We start from the raw sequence: 26,215 nt of genomic DNA, 5'->3' as shown, positions 1-26,215 counted from the left end.
CAGTCTCAATCCACCACAGCCAGTGCTGCCCTGACTGGATGCTCTGATGTCACACTTGCAGCTGACAGAACCGTCTCCTGGAGAACAAAACAACCCCTACATTCACTTTCGTCACAACTGATTTTTGCCAACTGTCCTGAAGTCAAGCTATCTCTGATTTCCTTGGGGATGAAGTAAGATTACACAAATGAGTGAGCCTAGCTTCCATAGATACTCCACCAACATTAACTGCCTCTCTCGGCCTGAAGGCACGTGATAGAAACAAGCAAAAAATCGGGAACTTAGGCAGCCCATAGGTTTTAATCCTCAGCACACAAGCCCTGGGACCCCTGGCAAGTTACAGAATTCCATCTATAACAGAACGAATGCTCACCTTACAGGACTGACACGCAATCTTTAAAAACGAATATTTAACAAGCATCCAGCCACCCTCCTTCAAAATAATCTGCTCCTTACCAACAATATAGACTCTTGGGCTGTTCGTGCAAAAACGTCCATCCAAATCCCTACTTTGAGGCAGGAGTGACAGCAGAGCAAACTCGGATAAAGCATTCCAGGAATATGCCACGAACCTTAACTACACGTAGGTGAACGACTGTGCACAGTAGCAGCAGCCTAGACTCGCCGGGCCTGCATCTTTCTGTACTGAACACGAGGCACTTTCCACCATCCGCACATACCCTCCCTAGTTCGCAGTAAGCTGTGTGGCCACTGCATGCGCAGCCCCAAGTCTCCAGCACAACAGGGTTCCAGTAACTTCAGCTTTTCTACGGCTCAGGAATTAAAGGGTTGAGGGAAGGGGAGAAGCTACCCACCCTTGTCAAAACGAACAGTAAAGCACTGAACGCAGGGATGCAGGCCCAGTGTCACACACGAAACACCTAGACACAAAGCGTCATCTCACAGCCTCTGGATGGCCGGAGGAAGGCAGTTTTATTGCAACACCTGCCTTTACGTCACGTCGGGCACAGAGGCACCACTCAACAGCACCACCGGGGACACACACGCACGCGAGCTGCCCAGGTAAACATACCCTTCAAACGACAGCCGGCAAATTAACTTTTCTTCCGGGTCAGACGCTGTACCGACAAATCCCGGCTGCACAGAGCCAACCCAAAATAAGCAAGTTAGGGACCTGGCCATCGCAAGGGGTGCCTCTCCATCTTTCATCCTCCCGCAACGCTGGGCGACGGAGCCCTGCTTCCGAGACCCCGTCCCCAAAGCACGAGCTCCATCCTACCTGTGGGGTTTCTAGAACACGTGACGTGCACCATTCAAAACACACACGCTTCTCCGAGCCCGGACCACACTTGGATCCTCAAACCTTCCCCAGGGGAGGCACGCAGGAGAGCTCGCTCTTACCCATTTGTCCAAGGGGACCTGGGCGAGGGACCCGGTGCCCTGGTACAGGTCCAGGCTGAGCTGCTCCAGGCTCAGCTTCTCCTGGAGGAAATGGCCCAGGTACCTCTGCAGGAGGTACCGACAGGCCCTCTTCTTGATGGACTCGGAAAACGGCCACGGCATGGCGAGGGCTGGCACCCGCGCCGGCGGCGGCGGTTGCAGGAGGCGCTGGCTCCGGCCTCGGGGCCCAGGCTCCGGCTCCAGGCCGCGCGGCCTAAGCCCGGGGCGGCCCCAGCATGTCCGCTCGGCGTCGGGCGTCCCTCAGGGCGACCCCATCGCCCGCGCCGAGCGCCCCGGGGCCAGGCCTGGCAGGGACGAGGCGCGGAGCAGTCCCCGTGAAGGGGAAGACGGCGCCTACGGGACCGGAGACGGTCGGAGCGCCAGGGAGCGCTACGGGACAAGGCAGACAAGCCCTCGGAGGCCGCGCCACCAGTTTGTTGTCATCCACGAGGCGCACTCCCGGCCCCGGGGACGCTCCCAGCGCGTTCACGAGCCCCAGGCGCTCCGCGCGCAGCACGGCGCAGGAGCTGGCGGAAGTGACGACACGCCCGGGGCGGGGAGCCGGAGGAGGCGGGAAGAGGAGCCCGGGGCAGGAGCACTTCCGGCTGCGAGGGGGCGGCGCCGCGAGCCGGCTCCGGTGGCCTCCCGAGGGAGGAAGAGGAGGACGCGGGCGAGCTCAGGTGAGCGTGCTGCAGCGGAGAGGGGGCTCTGGGGAGCGGGCAGGCCGGGAGAACTGTCCTCCGGACGGGGCTTGCTGCCTACCAGGTCACGAGCAGCGACGGGCAGCAGGGGCCCGCCGCCAGGGCTGAAAGAGGGGCCGGGCGTGTCCGGCCTGAGCTGGCCGCGTCCTCCCGGACCCCGCGCTCGGAGCGCCGCTGGCTCTGCCCGGAGGACTGGGGGGCGCCCCTGGAGCGTGCCCCGCGCGGCCAGGGCCTCCCACCCCCTCCCAAAGCTGCTCAGGGGCGCCGGGTTCCTCCTGGTCTCTGGTCTCGGATGGATGTCCGAGCTCCCGCGGCCAGCGGTGGTGCCCACCCGGGTACCCGCGCAGGCGTGTTTTCCGCCTTCCAGGGGGCCCAGTCTGCGGGGGCAGAGCCGGCTGCGGCCGGGGTGCGGTGCTTGAGCCGGCCACGGCCCTCGCTGAGCCCGCTGCGCCAGGGCGAGCGCATACCCAAGGCTTGAGAGGTAGGGGACGAGACTGCGCGTCGTGACACAGGCAGCTGCTTTAGGATAGCAGGAGTCGGGACGACCAGCTGAAGGGCTGGAAGACCCTGTGTAGGTCTTGGTAACAGTTTCGTGGGAGCCTTAGACATGCCAGCGTCATGCCTGGAGTGTTGGCAGGTGCAGAGAGAGAGCTAGTCTGTCCACGATCTGCTCTTGGCTTTAGGACGAGCGTGTCCTCCTGTCCCTGCGGTCTCCTGGACCCTCGGTGCCCCTGTTTTTGATGGACGTATCCCAGGTATCCCCAGGAACATCGGTTCGCTTGTTCACTGTTCATTGAGAAAGGGCTGGTTAGGAGGAAGCATGCGCGGTTAGTCCCCTGTGGGGCTCGTGTAGGAAGAACCAGGCAGAACCTTCCAGGAGTTTGCTTGTGTTCCAAAGTGGCGAGCAAGGGCTCTCCATCATTTATTCCGTGAACGTCTTCTGATGGCGTGCTGTGGGCTACAGCGGGCAAACAGGAAAGCCCTGCTTTCACAAGAGAGAGGAGGAATAAACCGCAGCCCAAACCGGGGAGGGAACTGCTGTGGGGGCAAGACCAGAGGCTTGCCCTTCTTGCAGCTAACACGGGCAAGGCTGGGCAGCCAGGCACACAGGTGTGGCAGAGTGCGTGCCAGATGTGCAGGCAGCAAGGGCAAGGCCCTGTCAACGGAGCATGCGTGGAGTTCAACGGAAATCAGTCCAGCAGATAGAGACGAGACAGGGCAGGTGGGGAGAAGGGAGGTCACGGGAGGGTCGTGGACTTTGGCTGAGTGGGAGGGTGTGAGGAGTGACCTCAGTGTTGCAGGCTCGCCCTCACTGCTCTGTGGAGGGAGCCAGGGGTGGGGGTAAGAGGGCCAAAGGTGGGCACACCCAGATCAGCTGGAAAGATGTTGCAAGCAAAAGATACTAGCGGTTCAGGCCAAGAGCAGAGCTCAGTGGCTATTTCATCAGCTTGGGATAGCAATGACAAGCCAGGAAGTAAGTGCAAGCCTGGCAGAGCCTTTATTCAGAGCAAAGCTAGGAAGGTGCTACCCGACGGAAAAGAGGAAGTGGAGTGTCTGACTGGACCCTGGCTGGACAGGACATGGCTTGGGCTCTTTACAGACTTGTTTCTTTTTTCACAATCATGAAGGAGGGAGGGGCATAGGGGGCCAGGGTGTCTGGGCTGATAAAGGATGGCAGTATTCACTGACTGCCAGTCCTGTTCTGGGAACACGGCCTGCACCCTTCCACTCGCTGGGTCTGGACAGAGAAGCAGCGGGCAAAGCCCCCAAGTTGCCCTGGCAACTGCAAGGTCTGGCTTTGCGTGCCAGCACATCTGTATGTGCAGACAATAAACTGCGAGATGGGCAGCAAGTGGACACACCCTCTGAGACCCCAGGCCCAGGAGCAGTGAGACTGGTGACAAGTGTGAAGTTCTAGGTGTGTGTTGAAGGCAGCAGGCTTCATACAGAACATGATCATGAAAAGTGGCATGGTGGCAAAGTGCCGGTGTTCCATGTGGGCACTGGTTCAAGTCCCTGCTGCTCCACTTCTCATCCAGCTCCCTGCTGTTGTGACCAGGAAGGCAGCAGCAGGTGACTCAAGCCCCTGACACCCACATGGAGCCTTAGCTCCCTGACCTCAGGCTGGCCCAGCCCTGGCCACTGCAGCCATTGGGGAGTGAACCAGCAGATGGCAGAGCTGGCTCTCTCTTTCTCTCTGTAGTCCTGCCTTGCAAATAAATTACTTAATTTTTTTAAAAGTAAAATAAAAAGTGGGCTCTCATCTGGTAAGCAGTTGGGGTAGACTTTAGAAAGTTTGAACTGCTCACACATTAGTATCATTTGGACTTCAGTGACTGTTAAGAAATCATGTTTTTTTGCAATATAGAATTATTTTCAAACTATCCATAAAATGATTGCAGTTTCACTTATCAGAATGGAAAATAAAAATTGAATGTTTTCTCCATTCAAATTGTCTTTTGTTTGTTTATTTCTTGTCATTTTTAATGTTTTCCATTCAGATTGTTAAATGTGTTTCCTTATGCTGTTCAGGGAAAAATCAATTTTTTTTTTTTTTTTTTTTTACGATTTTACTTTACTTGTCTTTTTAAAGAGCAGTCAAACCAAGAGGAAGAGACAGGGGTTTTTTATCTGCTAGTTGACTCCCCATATGGCTGCAGTGCCCAAGGCCAGACCAGACCAGGAGCCTGGAACTCCATCTGGGTCTCCCTCATGGTAGCAGGGGCTCAAGTTCTTGGGGCCCTCTGCTGCTACTTTCCCAGATGCGTTAGCAGGGAACTGAATCCGAAAGGGGCAGGTGGGACTCGAACCAGGACTCACATGGAATGCCAGCGTGCCAGTCTGCAGTGTGACTCACTGCACCGTCACGCTGTCCCCAGCATAATTATTCAGGTCTGGGACCAGCCCTTCTTGTCCCTGTAGCTCACACAGGATGCAGACTCATCCCACAAAGTGCTGTGTTTGTGTATCTACCACGAGATGTCAACTCCCAGCATTGGTGAAGGCAGAGGAGGATACTCGCCCAGGCATGTAGAGTCTGACAGAGCGGACACTGTACAGCACAAGCTAAATAGGTCATGTCACAAGCAATCATACTTAAAGGAAATGGATGTTAACATAGAAAATAAGAGAAATGGGACCCGGCGCTGGAGCCTAACAGCTAAAATCCTTGCCTTGCGTGTGCCAGGATCCCATACGGGTGTTTGTTCAGGTACCTGTGGCCCCACTTCCCATCCAGCTCCCTGCGCTTGGGGCCTGGGAAAGCGGAGGATGGTCTAAAGCCTTGGGACCCTGCCCCCCACATGGGAGACACAGAAGAAGCTGGGTTCAGATCGGAGCTAAGCTCCGGCCATGTGGCCACTTGGGGAATGAATCAGCAGAAGGAAGATCTTCCTCTCTGCCTCTCCTCCTCTCTGTATATCTGACTTTCTGATAAAAATAAATAAGTCTTTAACGAAAAGAAAGGAAGGAAGGAAATAAGAGAAATGCAAGTTGGATGTTGTTGAACTCATTAGGATTTGTATCTAAGGTGCCAGGAATGTGGGGCCAAGGCTGCCCAGTCCCAGTGTTCCTGAAAAGTGCAGGACAGCAGCCCCCTGCAGAATCCCGGGCGTGCTGAATGTGGGCTCAGGCTGCTGAGCTTCAGGGTCAGCCCTTTTCTTTTTAGATACTTTGTTTTTTAAAAATATGGAATGATGAACAGATGGTATTTATAGAACTTACCTGTGTGCCCAGCACTGTAACTGTTTCCGTATATTTGTTCATGTAGTTCTTGTACTTCAAGGAAGAAGCTGCAGGTCGGCTTGTTTTCTAAGGAAGGGAAGGTTTTTGTGTGCTCACAGTGTAACACAGTGTCAGAGCTGAGAGCTGAGCACCAGCAGTCTTGCTGGGGGCCCAGTGCTAGCCGTTCCAGGCTGCTCATTTCTGAGAGGCTTTCCCAGCTGTGCAGTGTGATGTGAATAGACCAGCTCATGCAGAGACCGCCTTGGAGCCCCTGCTGACCGTCCCTGCTCACTGTCCCTGCTGAACGCCCCTGCTCACCGTCCCTGCTGACCGCCCCTGCTCACCGTCCCTGCTGACCGTCCCTGCTCACCGTCCCTGCTAACCGCCCCTGCTCACCATCCCTGCTGACCACCCCTGCTCACCGTCCCTGCTCACCGTCCCTGCTCACCGCCCCTGCTCACCGCCCCTGCTCACCGTCCCTGCTGACCGCCCCTGCTCACCGTCCCTGCCGACCGTGCTGCCTGGAGTCCAATTTGCGAAATGGAGCTCTGTGATCGCTGTCCTGCTCCTGACCTCCCCCTGGTGCTCTTCTGCTGCCAGACTGTGTGTGTGACTGGCCCTCCGCATACCCATTCTCCTGACACCAAAGAGTCTGAACGCTGGGGGTTTTCCCCTAGCTGTTTGATGCTGTGAATTTGTGATAAAGCAAAGCAGAATCTAGTAAATTGAGTAGAGGTGAAATGATCTTAGTATCTTAGTAACCAGCTTCATGCATCTTCCAAAAAGAGGAACGCATCTGTACAATAATACCACCAGATGGAGAAAAACCTGGTTCCTAAATAATTAACGTGATGTTTTTAAAAATGTTGGAAATGTAAAAGGTGGTGCAATCTATCAGAATAACTGACAGCAAGTGTCACAGATTCCAGTTTTGGAATGTGCTGATGGCAGGATATTGTTCAGAATCTGGGAGAGAACCAATTTCAAGTTTACAGGCAAAGCAGTGAGGTTTTCTACTTTCTATCTCTTTAAATATTGATTTGATGTATGTTGTTGGTAAGAATACAAGTGTGCTTCATTTAAATATACTGCCAAGCAATCCTTGTTTTCTACAAAACTGTATAGAAATAAGAACTGGTTCTTGTATTTTTTTTAAGATTTTTTTTTTTAATTGAAAAGTCACATATAGAGAGAGGAAGATCTTCCGTCTGCTGATTGACTCCCCAATGGCTGTGTTGGCCAGAGCTGCGCTAATCCAAAGCCAGGAGCCAAGAGCTTCTTCTGAGTCTCCCACACAGGTGCAGGGTCCCAAGGTTTTGAGGTTTTGGGCTGTCCCTGCGGGTTCAAGGCAAGGACTGTAGCTTCTAGGCTACCACGCAGAGCCCCAGACTCTTGTTGTGTTGTTGTTGTTGTTGTTGTTGTTTTGAGTCTTTCCTCAAAATCTCGTTCACAATTTCTGGTTTTGAATGAGAAGTTCACAAGGCTTTAGGAAACATTTTCTTCATGTCATGATTACTGTTTAGGATTTCTGTGATGGAGGCACTTGATAACTAAAGTGAAATAGATTTAAGAATGGGCAGCCACATTTCAGAATCTTTAAAACCAACTTTGTAAGAATGGACTCAATTCTGACATATCAAAAATAATAAGCAGGCACACTGATTATGTATAGAGTAAAATGGAAGGTTTTAGAAGATCATATACTTTCACATACAATAATTCAGTGTTAGGTTTTAGTTACCACAGGCCAGTGTTGTGGTGTTGAGGTTAAGCTCCCCTCTATAACACTGGCATCCCACATTGGCACTAGTTTCAGTCCTTACTACTCCACTGCCGTCCAGCTCCATGCTGATGCACGTGGAAAAGCAACAGAAGGTGGCCAAAGTGTTTGAGCCCCTCCCTGCACCTACATGAGACACCCAGAAAAAAGCTCCAGAAAGGTCTTTCTCCCTGGCTGTAACTCTGCCTTTCAAATAAATACATAAATCTCTTTTAAAAAAATAATTACCAGATTGCCCCCAGCATTAATATTAGCTGAGCAGGTTTGTATATGTGCTGTGTAATGCTTTTAAACAGCGTTTCATGGTCCGTCCTCGGTCACCTGTAGCGTGGTTCTCCTTGGGCACGTGCTGAGCAGTGGGGACTTTTGCTGGTAACTCAGTGGAAGCACTCGGAAGCTCTGTGGAAACATCCATAGCTCTTCAGTGGGGCCAGGGCATCTGTAATTTTTCTTCCTAAAGATTTATTTATTGTTGTTTGAAAGACAAAGTTACAGAGAGAAAAAGAGACTGAGAGAAGAGATCCAGTGAACCATCCTATGGTTCATTTTCCAAACAGTTATAGCCACCAGAACTTGGCTGCTCAGGAGCCAGGAGCTTGCTCGGGTCTCTCACATTTGGGCCATCCTCCACTGCCCTCCCAGGCCACCAGCAGGGACTGGATCAGAAAGGCAGCAGCCAGGACTCTCAGCTAGGGCCAGGTGGCATGCCAGCGCTACAGGCTCAGGCGTAACTCAGTGTAGCACATTCCTGGCCCCAAGCGTGTCTGTATTTTCATAAGCCTTCCCAGGCGATTCTAGTGAGTGTTTGAGGTTAGAAACCTTCTAACTTAAAAAATTTCAAATATCATAAATAGGTACAAGTTAGTAACTTCAGAAAGCAAGATGAAATGTAGCAAATGATCAAAATAAATGTTCACAGAGGCTAACATTAGTAGAAAAGGAAATGATCAAAGCTCCTTTAAAATGGCTTACTAATATTAGTTGAATTTGTAAACAAATGAGGAGTCGCAATGCATTCAGGACAGCCCAGGCTTGGGCTGCACACAGGAGTGAAAAACTACTTAGGAAGGAAGCCCTTTTCGCATTCAAAAACAGTTTCACACTTATTTACTTTTCTTACTTCCAGAAAAATCCTTTTAACTTCAGCCACAGGGGAGGAAAAAAAAAAGCAAAAACAACATAGCAAGCCCAGTGTGATGGCTCAGTTGCTAAGTCCTTGCCTTGTAAGCATCAGGATCCCATATGGGCCACAGTTTGTATCCCGGTAGCCCCACTTCGCATCCAACTCCCTGCTTGTAGCCTGGGAAAGCAGAGGAGGACCGTCCAAAGCCTTGGGACCCTGCACCGGCCTGGGAGACCTGAAAGAAGTTCCTGGTTCCTGGCTTCAAATCAGCTCAGCTGTGGCCATTGCAACCACTTAGGGAGTGAACCATTGGATAGAAGAACTTGTCTTTCTGTATCTCCTTCTCTCTGTAAATCTACATTTCCAATTTTTAAAAAAGCAATCTTTAAATAAATAGACAGGTAGATAGATAAATGTAGTCCTGGGATGGGCAGGGCCTTTATAAGCAAAATCCCAGGTGTACGTGGCAAGGTGCACATTAGGCTGTGGCAGGCAAGGGCTGACTTGAGGCAACCTGGGTCCACCTCCATTTCAGCTTTTCACAGATGTATCATCTGAGAGCTATAAAGATCCTTAAGCACCAGAAATACATAGTTAAGTGAGTGCCTTCTAAAGTGTCAACAGTTTTTCAGAATGGAGAAGAGTGTTCTCATCTGTAGCCAAATAGCAGCCTGCCTGTGCTGTTGGTGGGATGTGAGTCAGGGCAGCCTGCTTCCCCAGGCCGACCTGGCATCTCAGAGATGGGAACCCACACAGCCTCGGACTCAGCAGCTCAGTTCTAAATGTTCATCCCAGAGAAATAGTTGCTCATTTAAAAACAAATCTGTACTTGTATTTTTTAAAGAAGTGTTGATTAAAATTGCTGAAAATTGTAATATTTTAAATGCATAGCACTGTAATACAACATTTTAGGAGTGAACAGGGAAGTGAGGATGTTTTGTTGCTGTTGGGAAAATGCATACATGCCAAATTTTTCCTTGAAGATCCACTGGAAAAGGTTTTGGACAATGTTTCCTCCAGGGCTGTTAGCTCCCTGGAGTCTCCTCAGGGGCAGTGGTAAGGCTTAGCAGGTGGTGGGCCGTGTTCTGGGTGTCTTCTTACACACACGTCTGATGTCTGCTTCTTGCAGAATGGAAACAGACTGTAATCCCATGGAGCTCAGCAGCGTGTCGGGCTTTGAAGACAGCTCCGACCTCAATGGGTTTGAAGGCGCCGACATGAAAGACATGAGGCTGGAGGCTGACGCGGTCGTCAACGACGTCCTCTTTGCTGTCAACAACATGTTCGTCTCGAAAAGCCTGCGCTGTGCCGACGACGTGGCCTACATCAACGTGGAGACGAAGGAGAGGAGCAGATACTGCCTGGAGCTCACTGAGGCAGGGCTTAGGGTAACTCGCTTTTCTTCTTAGAAAAAACAATCTATACCCAGTATCACTTCATCACAAAGCAGGGCAGGGTGAGGAGAGAAAAAACCGTGTTAAATCAGAACTGAATATTCAACTTCTAAAGTTGTCTCATGGAAAACAGTTTTTTCCCCCTCAGAATTAGCCTTTTGATCAACGTGAAGAAATTAAATTCACTGAAAACAAAGCATTTGATTTGTAGAATATTTGTTTTTAATCTAACTAACTTCTCATCTGTAGCCAAAGGTGTCCACCAAAGTTACATGTTCTCTGTAACGAGTGAGTTTTGAAGTCATTGTGTTGCAAAGCCCTTCTCCATCTTTATTAAGACGGTAGACTGGCCTGTGCTGTGTTCCAGCCCTAGAGTTAGAATTAAGTCACAGCACCCATTCCACCCCCGCCACCTGAAGGGTGTCTGATTAGCCCTTTCTTAACAGGTCGCTCCACGCAAGGGCGCTCTTCCGGGCACACTGACCTTCCTGCGTGGCCTAAGCAGAGTGCTGAGCTTAGCTTGTCATGTAAAGGAGGCCCTGAACATGATCTTGTCAAAGTCCTTGACCCCGAACAAAGGGACAGAAGTTAGAAAGCAAGAGTCTGGCCTTACATCTACTGATCTGTCCACCCGTACCCTCGGTCAGACATCTGGACTTTCCTTGTCTGTTGAGTAGTTCAGTTTGAGCTGAGCCTCGTGGTGCCCCATGGCTGGGCTGGGCTGGGCTGGGCTAGGACAGGGAGCCCTCAGGAGACAGGCTAGCGGGTGCCAGAACCCAGCAGGAAGAAGTGATGGGGCTCTGTGTTCCATGATGGGGCTCACCTTGTAGTGTCGCACATGCTCTGTGGGGAACCGGGAGGGGAAAGCTGGGAGACTGCAGACAAAGTTGAGAAGTCTGTGCTGTACAAACGTTTCAAGTGTTGTACTTCCCCCCATTAAAATATATATGTGTATATACAAGTAGTAACATGTTAATCACATTTCTTTAAGTAGTTAGTTACCCACAGTGATGGGATACAGGGCAAGGCCTGGCAGGTGAGACTGTCAGGTGATAACACGTTAAACCCGCGCTTGAACTCTGTCTACCAGACCCGTGCCCTTGCAAGTCGTGTGCTGTGTAGTCTGGGACAGGAAAATGCAGTGCTGGCGTCCATTCCTTCCCAGCGTCCATGCAGCTGCTTGCCTTCTTCTGCAACTAGCATGTGGACTAATGTTTATCACTTCTTTCCAAATCTAAAAACTGTAATATTGAGAAATGGGATCTCCAACATAAATAGGCAAGTCAAAATAGGAACCTGGCCCCAAGTGAATCCTGTCTTAACTCTAGGATGGCTCTGCTAAGGCTCAGTAACTTTATGATGGTTGGAGGTCTTCGTGTGAGTGATCTTAGGTAAGTCGGTGTGCCCTCTGAGTCCCAGGAGACGGAAAGCTGACAAAGGACGTGGAGGAGAATTACATAAACTGACGACAGGTGTGGGTCACTCTTAAGCCGCCCTGGCACGCAGGAGTCTGACTGAGCAGACATTTATGGAATAATTCCCCTGCCACCCGATGGAAATCAAACCTCAGTGCTGCCCACCTGGGCACCATGCAGGGCTGGCATTCCCCGGGGGTGCCATCTGTCCTCCAGTGTCTGCCTCTCTGCTCATTAGGAAAAGACTCAGCTTCTGTTTCCATATAGACATGCATTTTCTGTAAAAATGTAGGGTTTGCAGACTTTAGCAAGTCAACAAAAATTACATTTGCCCTAAACTACACTGGTGAACCACGATGTATCTTACGGTTTTATTTGAGAAAGTGTTAACGACGTTTACAGAGAGAAAAAGCAGAGGCATCTTGTCTCAGAGCATTGAGCTTTTTTTTCCTATCAGATAAACTAGATGAAACTGGCCTTTCAGATTATAATAGTAAATTAAGCAGTTATTTAAAATAGCTGATAACTAAGCATTATTAAAACTAATAAATTATTACTAAACCTAAATTTTTCAGGAATAACTTCTATTACAAAAAGAGACCAAACTAAATAATGATAAAAATGTGAACAATAACGTAGTATCTATTATGGTATTTTACTGTAATGGATCTCAGTATATGTGGAATTAAACAGTATGTAAAAAAAAAAAAAGCATGTTTTAGAGTCTGAAAATGAAATACCATTTTATGTAGTTCTTAAAAATTCTCTGCATTCCTTTTAGCAGTTAGAGGGGGCAAGTCAAGCCCTGTGTTGTGTGTCGTATGCTTCCGCACTCGAAGTTGTATTCATGACACGGGTATTCTGACTGTTGCGAAGTCAGACCACGAGGGAGTGACTGTGGGAACACCTGGCATGCCCTCTGTGCCGCGACAAAGCCTGGGCCCTTCACTCACGGCTGCACTTCCCTTGCAGGTGGTAGGGTATGCTTTTGACCAGGTGGAAGATCATTTGCAGACCCCCTACTACGAGACGGTCTACTCCCTGCTGGACACGCTCAGCCCCGCCTACCGGGACGCATTTGGCAACGCGCTCCTGCAGAGACTGGAAGCCTTGCAGAGGGATGGACAGTCCTGACGAGGGGCGGCTGGTGCAGGACGCTGCCCAGGAGCGTGAAAGGCGCGCCTAGGGTCATTGTAGCAGACGCATCTTTGTTTTGGTGTCTTTATCACTTGCTTCAAATTTAGGTGTTTGGCTCAGAACATTACTGACTAATGAATTCTCCAAGCTTCTGATTGGTTATAAGAATTCTGAGGCCATCGCTACAGAAGACGTCGGGTTTTCTTCATATGATATCTCGGCACTTCAAAACCTAATCAGTGTTGCAATCTGTACGACAGGGCTTTGACGCTGCCAGCGCTCCTAGCGTAGGAGCTTCTAGATTTGCACAGTAAGGTAGAAATGCAGTGATTTAACTTCAGATTGGATGCAGCCTGCCGAATCGGGGGCTTACAACTAGCTTGGACTGACTATAGTAATTATCTTGCTACTGGCCTTATTGGAAACGAATAATCAACTAGTTTTCCCTGCACAAATTTTGAAATTCACTGCTTCACTTAATGTATTCATATTACTAATATGGATGAATAAAGAGGAATTGATTCTGTGTTATTTAACTAGTATTAAAGGAAGAACAGGGACTGAGCTAGTTCCGTGTTCCTTGTTTGCAACAGCCAGCCAACTCAGCCAAGGACAGACCGTTCACCAATGAATGTAGTAACTTCTCATCCCCAAGATATCTAAGCACATGAGTGAGTGCGGGAACAGGCCCCATTCCTTTTCTTAACAGCAAATATCTTCCGCGTGTGTGATTTAGAAGAAAGAAATTTCTGGTTTCCTAAAAAAAAAAAAAAAAAAACCAATATTTTGGCCTGTGTTGGTTCTTATTCCGAATGTTTGTTTACACGATGTACAGTTTAAATATTCAGAAAGTATTTTTGCTTCCACATTTACTTTGTACAGTGTGCTTTGGTATTCCTGCACCCCTCCCCCGATGCACAGTGCTGTCTCTGCTAAATGGACGATGTCACAGGAACGCATTGTATGGGTTTGAAACCAAAGGACGAATGGAACATTCAGAGACTTACAATTTGAAAAAGGGATACTCTGTATTTTCTATTTTATTACAGGAACTTGATATTTATACACTCTACCATGCTGCTGCATGTTCTCAAGTCCATGATTGACAAGGAGCACTGGAGAGTCGTTTTTCTAACAGTGCCCGAAGGCAGCTGCTGTAGGAATGTCCAGAGCCTGCATCTCATCACTTGGTCACGGTGTAGATCGTGGTGGGCTCAAGATCATGTGCACCAGAGCAAGGTGGAGTTCCGTTTGCGTCATTCGTCATTGTCAAACGTAATTGGGATGCTTTAATTATGTTTGATGATGCATGTTCATTCTCCACGTTATTTTCAGATGCTTTGCTGTTTGAGCAATGAAGTCGAACTTCAGGTTAAACTTTCTCATGCTTAATCTCAGGCTAACTGTAAATGATATTTGTAAATTTTGAATAAAGTTCTGTTTACTCACTTTAAGTGTGGAGTGTTGAGAGCTGGTGTTGTTCGCTTTGTGATAAGCAGCTGACCCCAAGGGCTTGTGTTTCCGGTTTTGAATAATGTCATGTCGCATTGTGCTTGGAGGAGAGCGAAGTGGGTTGCTCTGGTTATGACTGTGAACGCACAGGGCGAAGGAATCACATGGCTGGAACTTCACAGGCACGACGAGTCCCCGGATCAGAAAGCCTCCATCTGCACCTGCTACTGTGAAAGAAGTTAACTAGATGAGTGAGCCTTGATTTTTTCTTAAAAAAAGATAAAATCTTTATCATTCTTACAATTCCATTTTTAAAGTGAGAATAGTGGACAGTATTACTGACCCAGCAACTTATAGAGCAAGTTGGGATGGCACTTGCCAAATCCACGTCCCATACTGCAGTGCCTGGATTCGAGTCCCGGCTCCTCTGCAGCCGTGCTGGCTCCTGCAGGAGGCTCCTTGTTGGCACCGAGTTCCTGGCTGCTGCTTCAGCCGTTGGCATTTGAACAGTGTTAACCAGTGTGGGGGAGATTCTGTGACTTGTAAAACAAGTGTTTTCATTTTAAATAAAGATATCCTACAGCAACTTGAAAAACATTTGAACAAGTAACTCAAGAGGACAGTTTAGTCGGCCGTGTCCTATGAGGTTGTGATTTATTCAAATGTAACACCAGGACCTCATGGCGGCACCGTTACATTCTGGTGGAGGACACATCGGGGAGACCAGTGTGGTTAACAGCCTTGCGGTGACTTCCGGACTAGCACTTGGGAAATGACTCACCAGCTGATGGACTACAACGATATGCATGTTTTCTAATAAAGGAAAGATTCTGAAAAGTGCAGAGTTATACTATTAATCCTTTACATGGAAAAATGATTAAACCATTAAAAATGATGAAAAATGGCAATGGGGAAAAATTACACAACATGAAAAACTATGACATAAAAACTACATATACCCTGATGTATTCTGAAAAATGTTACGTAACAGAAGGAAAATGCAATGAAAGGTTGCAAAATGTTAAGTCATCACCAGCTAGTAAGATAGTTTTCATTTTCTTGACATTTCTTCGCATTTCCTGCGTTCGCGTGCATGTGCCCATTAGAGGAGGAAATGCAATAGAAGGATTTAAACTAGCTGGGGAACTGGAAGAGGCACCAGGTGCTGCTGAGTCCTGCCTGCCCTGGCAGGACTGCCAACAGAAGGGCACACACCTCGCTCCCCAGGGACCCTCTCCTACCTCTTCCATCCGGAGTCCTCGTGGGTCCCAGGCCACGGTGCACTTACCAGCTGCCATCACAGACTGCACCTCACTCTCCAGGATCGCAAAACAAAATGTGCTGTGTGATGGTTGCAAGGAGAGCAGTACTAAGAATAGATCCTGGGAGCTAGCACGCTCAGCTCCCCTCACAGCCTCTCTGTGTGGACAATATGGCTTGAACACACGTGCTTGGCAGCCCACCCGTGACCGCCAGAGCTGAATGCGAACCATGGCCCTCCCAGTCCAGCAGCTATCCCCATAAAGTGTGGGAATGCAAGCTGTCCCGTATGAAAGCAGGAAGGAATAGCAAGGTTAAAAAAATACTGTTGGTGTAACGATAGAGGTTCATGTGAAGGGGTAACGTGTCATGTGAGGTACCACAGCCTCCTGCGTTAGTGTAAGCTGCAACGAAAGGCAGATTTAGCATGACTCGTGGAGTAGCTTTTCCAAGTTAATATGGGAATGCAGACAATATCTGGAAGTAAGGTATGAATATTGAAATATTTCAACAAATGATTCGACAAGATGCTAAAAAAAAAAAAAAATGTCCTACCAGGTTCTGCTGAGTAATTTTACATTGAAACTGGTGGCAGCGAGCGTATGGGACAGAGAGAACCACCCGCATCTATCAGAGTGCAAAGTTCAGGTCAGCTGTTCCCATTCCGCCGACTTCTGCCGGGTAAGGTGAAGGCCCCTGCGGCACAAACCCAAAGAGGCGGCGAGCCCGGGGGCGGGCGGACATGGGGGTCCAGCAGCTGACCGCGCGCAGCGCCGCCCACCCGACGCCAGCCTGGAGCCCCGCCCCTTGGTAACGGACGCTCTGCCCTGGGCAACCAGCGCGGCTCCCACCATGGCTGAGGAAGAGGAAGCCACGGCACCTACAGAGAAAACCATTCGGATCCAGAGGGTGTTTATAAACCTGCTGGACACCTACAGCAGCAGAAATATAGGGAAGGTGAGCTGCGGCGGCACAGAGAGATCCCGGCCCTTGGCTCCCGGTTCCAACGAGGGCCTGAGGGCACCCCGGTGGGCACCCAGGAGTGTGCATATTGTCGCCTGGGAGCCCCCGCGTTGGAGAGCGTGGATACGGACCTGGCTGCTCCGTTTTAGTGCCCTTCGTTTAAAAATGCTGAGTTGACTGAAGAAAACCATCTCGGGTTTGCTAGAGAAAAACCCACCCACTGATCTCAGTAACTACACCTTTTTTTTTTTAATTGTAAGCCTTTTTTTAAAGATTTATTTATACAGAGAGGAGGAGAGACAGAGAGGGTCTTCCATCTGATGGTTCACTCCCCAAGGGCCTACAATAGCTGGAGCTGAGCCAATCTGAAGCCAGGAGCCAGGAGCTTCCTTCAGGTCTCCCACGTGGGTGCAGGGTCCCAAGGCTTTGGGCTGTCCTGGACTGCTTTCCCAGGCCATCAGCAGAGAGCCGGTGGGAAATGCAGAGCAGGGACAGTGCAGCAGCTCCACCCGCAAGGCAAGAACACCTGGCCCCAACCACTAACAACACCAGCTGCTTGAGCTAGCGGGAGGCACAGTCCACTGCACATGCAGGGGGCTTCCTAGGGCTGCACACCCACACACCATGACTTCCGACAGCAGGGTTGATCCTCTCGGAATTGTCAAGGACACAACCCTGAGAGCAGCGAGTCCATGTGGTTGGGGCCTAGTGGCGTCTCCTCGGCAGCTCTCGGCCAGTGCGCCCCTCACTCCAGCCCCTGCCTCCTTCTTCCAGCACAGCTCTCCCCTCTGTGTCTCTGCAGCCAATTGCCGGGGCTAGCCTCGCATTTTTGTAGTTCTGTGGCAAGTGTCTTGGCTGTGGATGTGGAGTGGGGAGGTGGCGTTAAGTCTGAGCTCGTGGTCTATACCCTGGGAGTCCGCTAGCACTCACTTCTCTGGGCTGTCATGGGAAGGAACGGGCTGACCTGAGCCAACAGCACGCAGGGTGCTAGATAGGCCTGTGTGGGGCCTTGCAAGCCCCTGAGGAATCACCACTCACAGATTGCCCATCCCCTCATCCGCTCTTAGTAACCCTGGAACTTCTGTGTTCTTGCAGTTTCTCTCTAACTGCGTAGTGGGGGCCTCCCTGGAGGAAGTCACAGAGGAAGAGGAAGAGGAGGAGGAGAGCAAGTCGACTGTCCTGGAGACCTCACTGGCCAAGCTGAAAGAGGGCACCTTCCAGATCGTGGGCACACTATCCACGCCCGAGAGCCCTCGGCCCCACTTCGCCGTGGAGACCTACTCTGTGAGTCCAGGTGGTGTTGCCCATGGTGCCAGAAGGGCAAGGGGCACTTTCGCTCCAGTATGCTCCTTCTTCCACCTGTCGCCCGCTCTCTGTGGCCGACAGGTCCTGGGGTCCAGGCAGGGCTGAGATGGGCCCCCCTCTCTGTCCCAGGGCAGAGATCAGCATCCTGGCTCCATCCTGCGTTCTTGGCTGGAGTGATGAGACAGTCTTAGGAGGACACAGTGGCCCATGGGCCTCACACCTTGAGTTCTGTGCCTTCCTGTGCTTCCGCCCTAGTCGGCTGTCCTGTGGGACCGGAGTCAGCAGGACCCCAGGGCGCCACTGGAAAGAGGGCATAGCCTGTCAGGCAGCTGCTCAGGGAGCCAGCACTGCAGAGTTGCAGTCCTAGTGGCAGATGCCCAGAAGGGTTGGCCCTCTTCACCGGGGCTCCCACCTCCCTCCATCCTGCCCACCTGCTCTGAACCCTGCCAGATCTAACTCATGCAGTCACCTCATTCAACAAGGCATCCATCTTCAATCTCTGCTTATCCTCCACTCCCAGCTTGGATCCTGATCCCCTTTCTTCTGCCCCCATACCAGCTTATTATTATTTTTTTAAGATTTATTTATTTTGATTGAAAAGTCAGATATACAGAGAGGAGGAGAGACAGAGGGAAAGATCTTCCATTAAATGATTCACTCCCCAAATGACTACAACAGCCAGTGCTGCGCCAGTCCAAAGACAGGAGCCAGGAGCTCTTCCAGGTCTCCCACACAGGTGCAGGGTCCCAAGGCTTTGGGCTGTCCTCCACTGCTTTCCCAGGCCACAAGCAGAGAGCTGGATGGGAAGCAGGAGTGCCAGGATTAGAAGCGGTGCCCTTATGGGATCCCGGCGCATTCAAGGTGAGAACTTTAGCCCCCATACCAGCATACCAGCTTTTGCCTGTTTCTGGTAACACCTCCACACTCCATTGCCTCTTTGGCACCTTGCACCACCACTGGCTCTCTTGGATACCTCTCTCCCCCCACTGACATCTTTATGACTTCCTGACCACATGATACATTCCTCTTTTGGGTATCACCTACTGACTTCTGCTGTCCTCTGTGCTGATACTCAAAACCTCATTCAGTGCCTCCCTCGTGGCTGTTGCTCCGGCCTTTCAGAAGGGGAGAAGCCTCGTTGGCAGTCATGCTGTTTCTCCTCACTGCTGGCAGGCACTGCCCCAGCCACTGCATGGATCACCAGCGACCTCCCACTCCCTTGGACCAGTCTCAGCAACAGCGGCCCAGCCTGGCTTCCTAGGCCACACCTGCAGGTGGCCGGCTCTGAGCACCCTGGGTAGCACGGCACTCAGTCCCAGGTTCCTCCACTGGTTGCCCTTGCTCTTTGCATGCTCATGGCCATTTCTCATGGACAATTTCTCTGTGTGCCTGATGTCCTTCCTAAGTCTCCTGTGGTGCTCTGGTGTCTATTGGTAAAAGTTTCCTTAGTAGCCACCATCCGTGACTCATCTTGGCATGCATCCTCAGAGTGAGTAGTCCACACATGGTTGGTGGGTGAACAATCGAGCGTGAGGAGGCGGTCAGTCCATGGACTCAGGACAACCGTTGTTGAGCTCAGTGGCTTAGATGCCAGTTAACATAGCTGTGCTGCGTGCTGGGGTGCCCAGGGGTAATATGCAGCTCTGTTCCTGCGCCAGGTTCCTGCTCATGCAGACCCCAGGAGGCAGCAGCCATGGCACAGGTGACTGCACCTGCCTGCCCTCCTAGCTCTACCCCAGGCCCAAGCTCTACACGGTTACTAAGAGCATTTACAAGGTGAATCAGCAAATGGGACCACTGCTTGTGCCTGCACTCCGGGTCCCAGATTAACTAATCAACTTAAAAACACACACAGTGACTACCCAAGTTAGCTTTATGTCATGCAAGAACTTTACATCTGTATCCGTCACGGACTGCTCCCCAGGGCAGCTGCTGTCAGGCAGTTGCACCCATCCCGAGAGCAGCTTCATTCATCGCTCATACTTGCGAGTCATCCAGGGTGCAGATTGCTAATAATCATGCATGATGCTTGAGTGACTTTGAAACACCTCATTCATCTTCTTGCCATGCATTCTGTCCCTCCCTTTAGACCACATGCAGAAACAGCACCTCAGAGCGTTCTGCGAGGTTTTATTTGTCTGTTCCAGGCTTGAGAAAGAGAGTCAGAACCATATTTTAAATAGAAATCCTTTCGTGAACATCTCCCATGGGACTTTGCGATGCAGCGAGTCTAATTTGAAAAGTGTCATTCTGTCTCAATCCCGAGGTTGCCTTGGCAGCTCCTTGCTTCAGAATGACTGTGGATTTTCTTTTTCAGATCATCTCTCGGGAAGAACTCCTCCTACGCTTACTGGAATGTGACATTATTATTTACAACATCACCGAGAGCACCCAGCAAGTGGAGGAGGCCGTGTGGGCCGTCTCAGGTCAGAGAGGGTCCTGCGTTATCTCTAAGGACGATATTTTTTAAATATGTGTTTTCATTTGTTTGAATGACAGAGAGATTTCTATCTGCCGGTCACTCCCCAAATTAGTAGCAGTGGCCAGAGAGGGGCCAGTCCAAAACCACGAGCTTCCTCTGGGCCTCCCACGTGGGGCCAGGCACTGTGCCATCCTCCACTGCTTGCTCGGGCACATTAGCAGGAAGCTGGATCAGAAGCCGAACAGCCAGGCCGTGACCAGGTGTCTACATGGGCATGCCGGCACCACAGGCAGCAACTTTCCTGCAGTTATTTATGGTTTTACAAATATTTCCAAAGGGCAGAGTTCATGGAAGGCAGGTGAAAACTTCTTTGAAAAATTGTATGAACCAAAAATGGACCCAAAATATTTTTTAAAAGTCATGAATCCGGGCCCAGCACGATGGCTCAATTGGCTAAATACTTACCTTGTTAATACCTGGATCCCATACAGGTGCCAGTTCGTGTCCTGGCTGCTCCATTTCCCTTCCAGCTCCCTGCTTGTGGCCTGGGAAAGCAGAGAAGGATGGCCCAAAGCCTTGGGACCCTGCACCTGCCTGGGAGACCCAAAGGGGGCTCCTGGCTCCTGGCTTTGGATCAGCTCAGCTTCAGCCATTACATGCATTTGAGGAATACACTGGCGGATAAATGACCTTTCTTTTCTGTCTCTCCTTCTCTCTGTAAAATCTTTCTAATAAAAATAAATTAATCTTTAAAAAGAGAGAGAGAAAGAGAGAACATGCAGGTCCTCTTTGGCTCCGTTCTAAATATCATAAGAAAGGGTAACCCAGTTCGCTGCGTGTTCGCAAAGTAGGCCGCTCTGAAGCACAGCACAGCAAAAAGGGGAAAGGACCAAAACTAAATTGTCATTCGATTAAAAATAAAAATTGAATCAATGTCCCATGTGGGGACAAGTGTGCGAGCCCAGGGCCCTTGGACTTGTTTCAGGCCTGCTGCCATAGACGAAGATTTGTGGATTAGACTGAGGGTGCTGGCATCCCAGCGGCATGCCTGTTGGTTAGAGAATCGCGTGATGAGCTGACAGTGTCCCATGACGGCTGTGTCACCCCGACCTGACCCCTTCATTAGCCCTCGCTTCAGAGCAGGACTTGTCTTCTGCAGAGTGACGACCCTGGAAGAATGTTCAGTAACATCATTTGCCAAGTGCACTCAAGGGGATTCAGTTCTCTTTTGATTGAAAACTTAGCTATTTGATAAGGAGAATGACAGAGGGAGAGATAGAGGGGTCTTCCGTCAGTTGGCTCATTCCCCAAAGAGCTGTGATGATTGTGGCTGGGCCAGGGTGACGGCAGGAACCGGGAGCCCCGGCAGGTCTCCCACGTGCAGGGGCCCGGCCACTTGGCTCATATTTCACTGTTTCTCCAGGCATATTATCAGGAAGCAGAATGGGAAGCAAAGCAACCAGGACTCAAACTGTCACACATAGGAGATGCTGGCACTGCACAAGCAGGCCTAACCCGCTGTACCACGATGCCTCCAAGGAGATGTAATTCTTCTTTGTCTTTTTTTTTTTTTCAAGATTTATATTTTAATCTGTTTTAAAAGCAGAGTTATGTGATTGGGTGGGGACAGGTACAGAGAGATTTTCTATCAATTCCATTGATTCCCCCTGATTGATCACAAAGCTGGGGCTGGGCTAGACCAAAGGCAGGAGCCTGGAGCTCCTTTTAGGTCTTTGAAATCAATGTAGGAGCCCAAGCACTTGGGCCATCTTCTGTTGCTTTCCCAGGTGTGTTAGCAGGGAGCTGGATTGGAATTGGAGCAGCCGGGATTCAAACTGGCACCCCTATGGATGCCCACACTGCAGAAGGCACCTTAACCCATTGCTCCACCTCGCCAGCCCTGACACCCAATTTGTTTTTTAAAGTGTCTGCATTTTTACTGCAAAAGTAGATTTGCAGAGAGGAGGAGAAACCAAGAGAAAGATCTCTGTCCACTGACTCACTCCTCAAATAGCTACAATGGCCAGAGCTGAGCCAATCTGAAGCCAGGAGCCAGGAGCCTCCTCTGGGTCCCCATGTGAGCAGAGTCCCAAGGCTCTGGGCCACCCCGACTGCTGCCCCCAGCCCTAAGCAAGGAGCTGGATGGGAAACAGAGCAGCCAGGTCACAAACCGGGGCCCGTATGCGATCCTGGTGCTTGCAAGGTGAGGATTTAGCCACTGAGCCATCGTGCTGGGGCCCCCGGTTGTTGAACGTGTAAAGCACCCTCTGATAAAGGGACAGCCCTCTGGACAGCGGCTCTTCCCTGTTTACCTACGTTCTCCTCCCCCAGCCCTGCGGAATGGACACAGCCAAGTGTTCCTGCCTTACCCATGTGTCCTTCACCAGCGCCCTCAGACAGGTGGCACAGGTGGCACAGCTCCCAGGCCCAGGTGGAGCGGAAAGGAGTCACACCTGCCTCAAGGGCTGAATGAGACAGGGCTGCCCTGTGTGGAATCCTAAGAGGGGCTTACCCTGAGTTGGGGTCTGCAGTCCCCCATGTCCTGCTGCCTGCCTTCGGTGGGGTGCGAGTGAGATGGCAAAGGCTCCCGGGCTGGCATCAGCCTCATTGCTTTCCCGCCAGGTTTGCGGATCTGTTTGCCTTAGCTGTCCCATCGGTAAGACATGCCCAGCTATGGTCCCCGTTTCATCTCAGTGAGAACTCAAAAACCCACAAGCTGTTGTCATTCCTGCCGCTATGATGTGGAGCAGCAGCCAGCAAGGGAGGTGAAACTGCTCTCACTCTAGGCCAGGGAGTAGCCAGGGGCTAAAGCTCAGAGCTGGGCCCAGAGGTGCTCAGGACGCTGGAGGGCGGCCAGGAAGATCAGCAGTGGACCTGGATGGGGACCAGGCAAAGGAGGCCCCGCGCGGGTGGTGGGCACTGGACCCTGTGACTGATGTGACCTGCAGTGCTGTGGGGTGCGAGTGACATCACACCAGACATGTCTAAGGTTTATTAAGGAGTCTGTATTAACCAAGCTTGTGATAACAGGGCCTACTTACAAAGCTGCAAACATTCACCTTTCCCCGGCTTCTCTACTCACGTTCCACTACGGCTAGGCCTCACCTCTCCTGGAACTAGTACACAAATTAGAAATGCAAAGCATCTTAGCATTGCTATCTTCACTGTCCTGCCCAAGCAGTGAACAGAGGGTGAGGACTGCAGACACACCGGGGCCGTGCTCAGGGGACACCTGTCCTTAGAGTCTGACCATGGCAAGCCAGACAGCAAGCAGTTACAGGGGAGGCCGAGTCAGAGTGTACAGCGATGGAAGAGAGAGCCTTCCATGAGCCTTAATAGGGGCCTGTGAGGAGAGGGGCTACACAGTGCAATGCGCCCCTCTCAGGTGATCGGGGAGAGTCACAGGTGGGCAGGAGGGGACACCTAGGTGGCGGGGGAGTGGCTTCCAAGCTCCTCACCCTGAACTCGCTGCCCACCTCACTACAGTGCCTGCCAATAGCCACTCTTGCTTTTGTTTATTTATTTATCTATTTATTTATTTTGTCCCCACAGCACTGAATGAAGAGATCATCCATTTTGAAAAGCGAAAGGTGTTTATTCTGGTCTCCACAGTGATGACGTGGGCGCGATCCAAGCCCCTGGACCCCGTGAGTGGAGGGTTGCCCTTCTTGCAGGTGGCACTTTTCCCATAGCTTGTTGTTCCTCCACGTGCAACAGGGTGTGTCTTCTCACCCTCCTGAGCCCTATCCTGCCGTGGGCACTTCACGGAGCCCACGAACTCCCGGGACATGCAGTCCTCAGGACTGTGTTGCCAGCTGCGCCAGTATGCATGAGCAGATGTTCCCTGTTGAGCGGCAGTCACAGGCCACGCAGCAGCACTTGAGTCAGTAATGGCTGCATGCATGGCAGTGAAGGTAATCGTGGAAGCTGGCATTGTGGCCTCCCCTTGCAACAGCTGCATCCCATGCAAAGCACTAGTTCAAGTCCCACCTACTCTGCCTCTGGTCCAGGTCCTGAGAAAGGCAGCAGGGGAGGCCCAGGTCCTTGGGCCCCTGCGGCCCCTGTCAGAGACCTGGATGGAATTCCAGTCTTCTGGCTTTACCCGTGCCCTGCCTTGGCTGTTACAACCATGTGGCAGACTGAATCAGTGAGTGGAAGACCTCTCTTTCTTTCTTTATTTATTTTTATTAGAAAGTCAGATATACAGAGAGGAGGAGAGACAGCGAGGAAGATCTTCCATCTGCTGGTTCACTCCCCCAAGTGGCCACAATGGAGCCTTTCGTATAGGAAATTGAGTTCTTGGCAACTGTTTGCGTCATTTGCTTTTTGGACACATGGTGAGACACGGACATTTCCGGTAGGCAGTGTATTCCTGTGTTAGTACACTGTTCCACCTTCATGGCAGGCTGGTGGCCACCGGCTTCCCTGGATACCTGGCCCCCTGATTAACATCTCATTATAATTGCTATGGTGTCTAAAAGCTCTGTAGAGGACAGAGCACTAGAAATAATTCATGAAAAATAAACTTCCTGGGCCTGGTGCGGTGGCGCAAGTGGTTAAAGGTCCTCGCCTTGCACGCCCGGGATCCCATATGGGCGCCGGTTCTAATCCCGGCAGCCCCGCTTCCCTTCCAGCTCCCTGCCTGTGGCCTGGGAAAGCAGTTGAGGACGGCCCAAAGCTTTGGGAACCTGCACCCTCGTGGGAGACCCGGAAGAGGCTCCTGGCTTCGGATCGGCATAGCATCGGCCCGTTGCGCTCACTTGGGGAGTGAATCATCGGACGGAAGATCTTCCTCTCTGTCTCTCCTCTCTGTATATCCGCCTTTCCAATGAAAAAAAATAATAAAAATAAATCTTTAAAAAAAAAGAAAAATAAACTTCCTTCATTTTTTGTTTGTTTTGTTTTAAAAAAAAATATTTATTTTGTTTGCAAGGCAGATTTTACAAAGAGAGAGAAAGATCTTACATCTGTTGGTTCACTCCCCAAATGGTCACAATGGCCAGAGCTGAGCTGAAGCAAAGCCAGGAGCCTGGAGCTTCTTCTGGGTCTCTGCTGTGGGTGCAGGGTGCCAAGGACTTAGCCTGTCCTCCATTCTTCTCCAGGCCATAAGCAGATAGCTACATCAAAAGTGGAGCAGCTGGGACGCAAAGTGGCATCCATATGGGATGCCAGCACCACAGGGTGGAGGATTAGCCTGCTGTTCCACCATTCTGGTCCTAAACATAAACTTCCTTTGGTGGAAAAAAACCTGAAATCCTGGCAGAGAGCAGTCTTCAAAAAGTTGATGGAACATGTAAATTCCGAAACACTACTTACATATTTCAAAATGTTTCTGCACCAAAATAAACTCTTTGTTTTCCACAAGCATCTTTTAAAGATATTTTAAAGATTTATTTATTTATTTGAAAGGCAGAGTGACTCAAAAAAGAGGAGGAGAGAGGCCAAAGCCGGAGGCCAAGGACTGCCGCCAGGTCTCCCACAGGATTGGCCGGGGTTGCGGTGGGTGGGCTGCCACCTGCTGCTTCCCGGGCAGGGGAGCCAGTGAAGCAGGCAGGGCTTTCTTGTTCCATGTCCATCTCTGTCTCTTTCTGCCTTTCAAATAAACTGAAAACAAATCAACTCTTTTAAAATTTAAAAATAAATAAAGTGACACAAAGGTTTAAAAAAAAACAGCAACAGAGCCCGAGAAGCCCTTTAGTAGCATTGTCACTCAGACTGAATCTAAACTCCGCCGTAAGCAGAAGCCTTGGTTCAGGTTCTGCGCCTGCAGGGACGTGTCAGGAGGGCTGGAAGCTCGCCTGGGTCTGTGGCATCATGTCTGGACCTTCCTCTCCCACAGGACGACTCAGAGGTGCCGTTTACTGAAGAGGATTATCGAAGACGGAAGCATCATCCTAACTTCCTGGACCACATCAATGCTGAAAAAATGGTTCTCAAATTTGGGAAAAATGTGAGTCTGGGGCAGCTGTCAGGTGGGACAGGTACATCCCATGTCAGCATGCCTGGGCTTGAGTTTGCGCTCTCCTTCCTGCTTCAGCTTCTTGCTAATATGCACTGGCTGACGCCCTACATCCCGAGGCCCCTGCCACCCATCGGAACCTGAATGAGGCTCCATGCTCCTAGTTCCAAGACTAGCCTG

The 26,215-nt window shown here is 50.7% G+C and overlaps 3 protein-coding genes across 7 annotated transcripts in view; 2 read left to right on the top strand and 1 right to left on the bottom strand.

Annotated features, from left to right (window-relative positions):
* ATG2B (autophagy related 2B) overlaps positions 1–1,886 on the bottom strand; it is a 61,044-nt gene extending 59,158 nt beyond the window's left edge. For both annotated transcript variants that reach the window (XM_040975103.1, XM_040975105.1), the window contains exon 1: positions 1,363–1,886. In XM_040975103.1, coding sequence (XP_040831037.1) covers positions 1,363–1,524 — 162 coding nt within the window. In that variant the 5' untranslated portion in view covers positions 1,525–1,886. The remainder of the gene's footprint in view (positions 1–1,362) is intronic.
* Positions 1,887–2,010: 124 nt separating this feature from the next.
* On the top strand, positions 2,011–14,128 carry LOC121152873 (GSK3B interacting protein). The gene is made up of 3 exons (XM_040975102.1): positions 2,011–2,081; positions 9,858–10,116; positions 12,510–14,128. The coding sequence occupies exons 2-3, from the start codon at positions 9,859–9,861 to the stop codon at positions 12,669–12,671; spliced, it is 420 nt and encodes a 139-aa protein (XP_040831036.1). The 5' UTR covers positions 2,011–2,081; position 9,858; the 3' UTR covers positions 12,672–14,128.
* A 2,110-nt stretch (positions 14,129–16,238) lies between these two features.
* AK7 (adenylate kinase 7) overlaps positions 16,239–26,215 on the top strand; it is a 47,286-nt gene continuing 37,309 nt past the window's right edge. For all 4 annotated transcript variants that reach the window (XM_040975098.1, XM_040975101.1, XM_040975100.1 and 1 more), the window contains exons 1-5: positions 16,239–16,343; positions 17,445–17,633; positions 19,972–20,080; positions 23,629–23,723; positions 25,916–26,026. In XM_040975098.1, coding sequence (XP_040831032.1) covers positions 16,239–16,343; positions 17,445–17,633; positions 19,972–20,080; positions 23,629–23,723; positions 25,916–26,026 — 609 coding nt within the window. The remainder of the gene's footprint in view (positions 16,344–17,444; positions 17,634–19,971; positions 20,081–23,628; positions 23,724–25,915; positions 26,027–26,215) is intronic.

This window comes from Ochotona curzoniae, unplaced genomic scaffold (genome assembly GCF_017591425.1).
Source record: "Ochotona curzoniae isolate NIBS_2020 unplaced genomic scaffold, NIBS_Ocur_1.0 contig_2688, whole genome shotgun sequence".
Taxonomy (NCBI): Eukaryota; Metazoa; Chordata; class Mammalia; order Lagomorpha; family Ochotonidae; genus Ochotona; species Ochotona curzoniae.
This window is presented reverse-complemented; position numbering and strand designations above follow the sequence as displayed.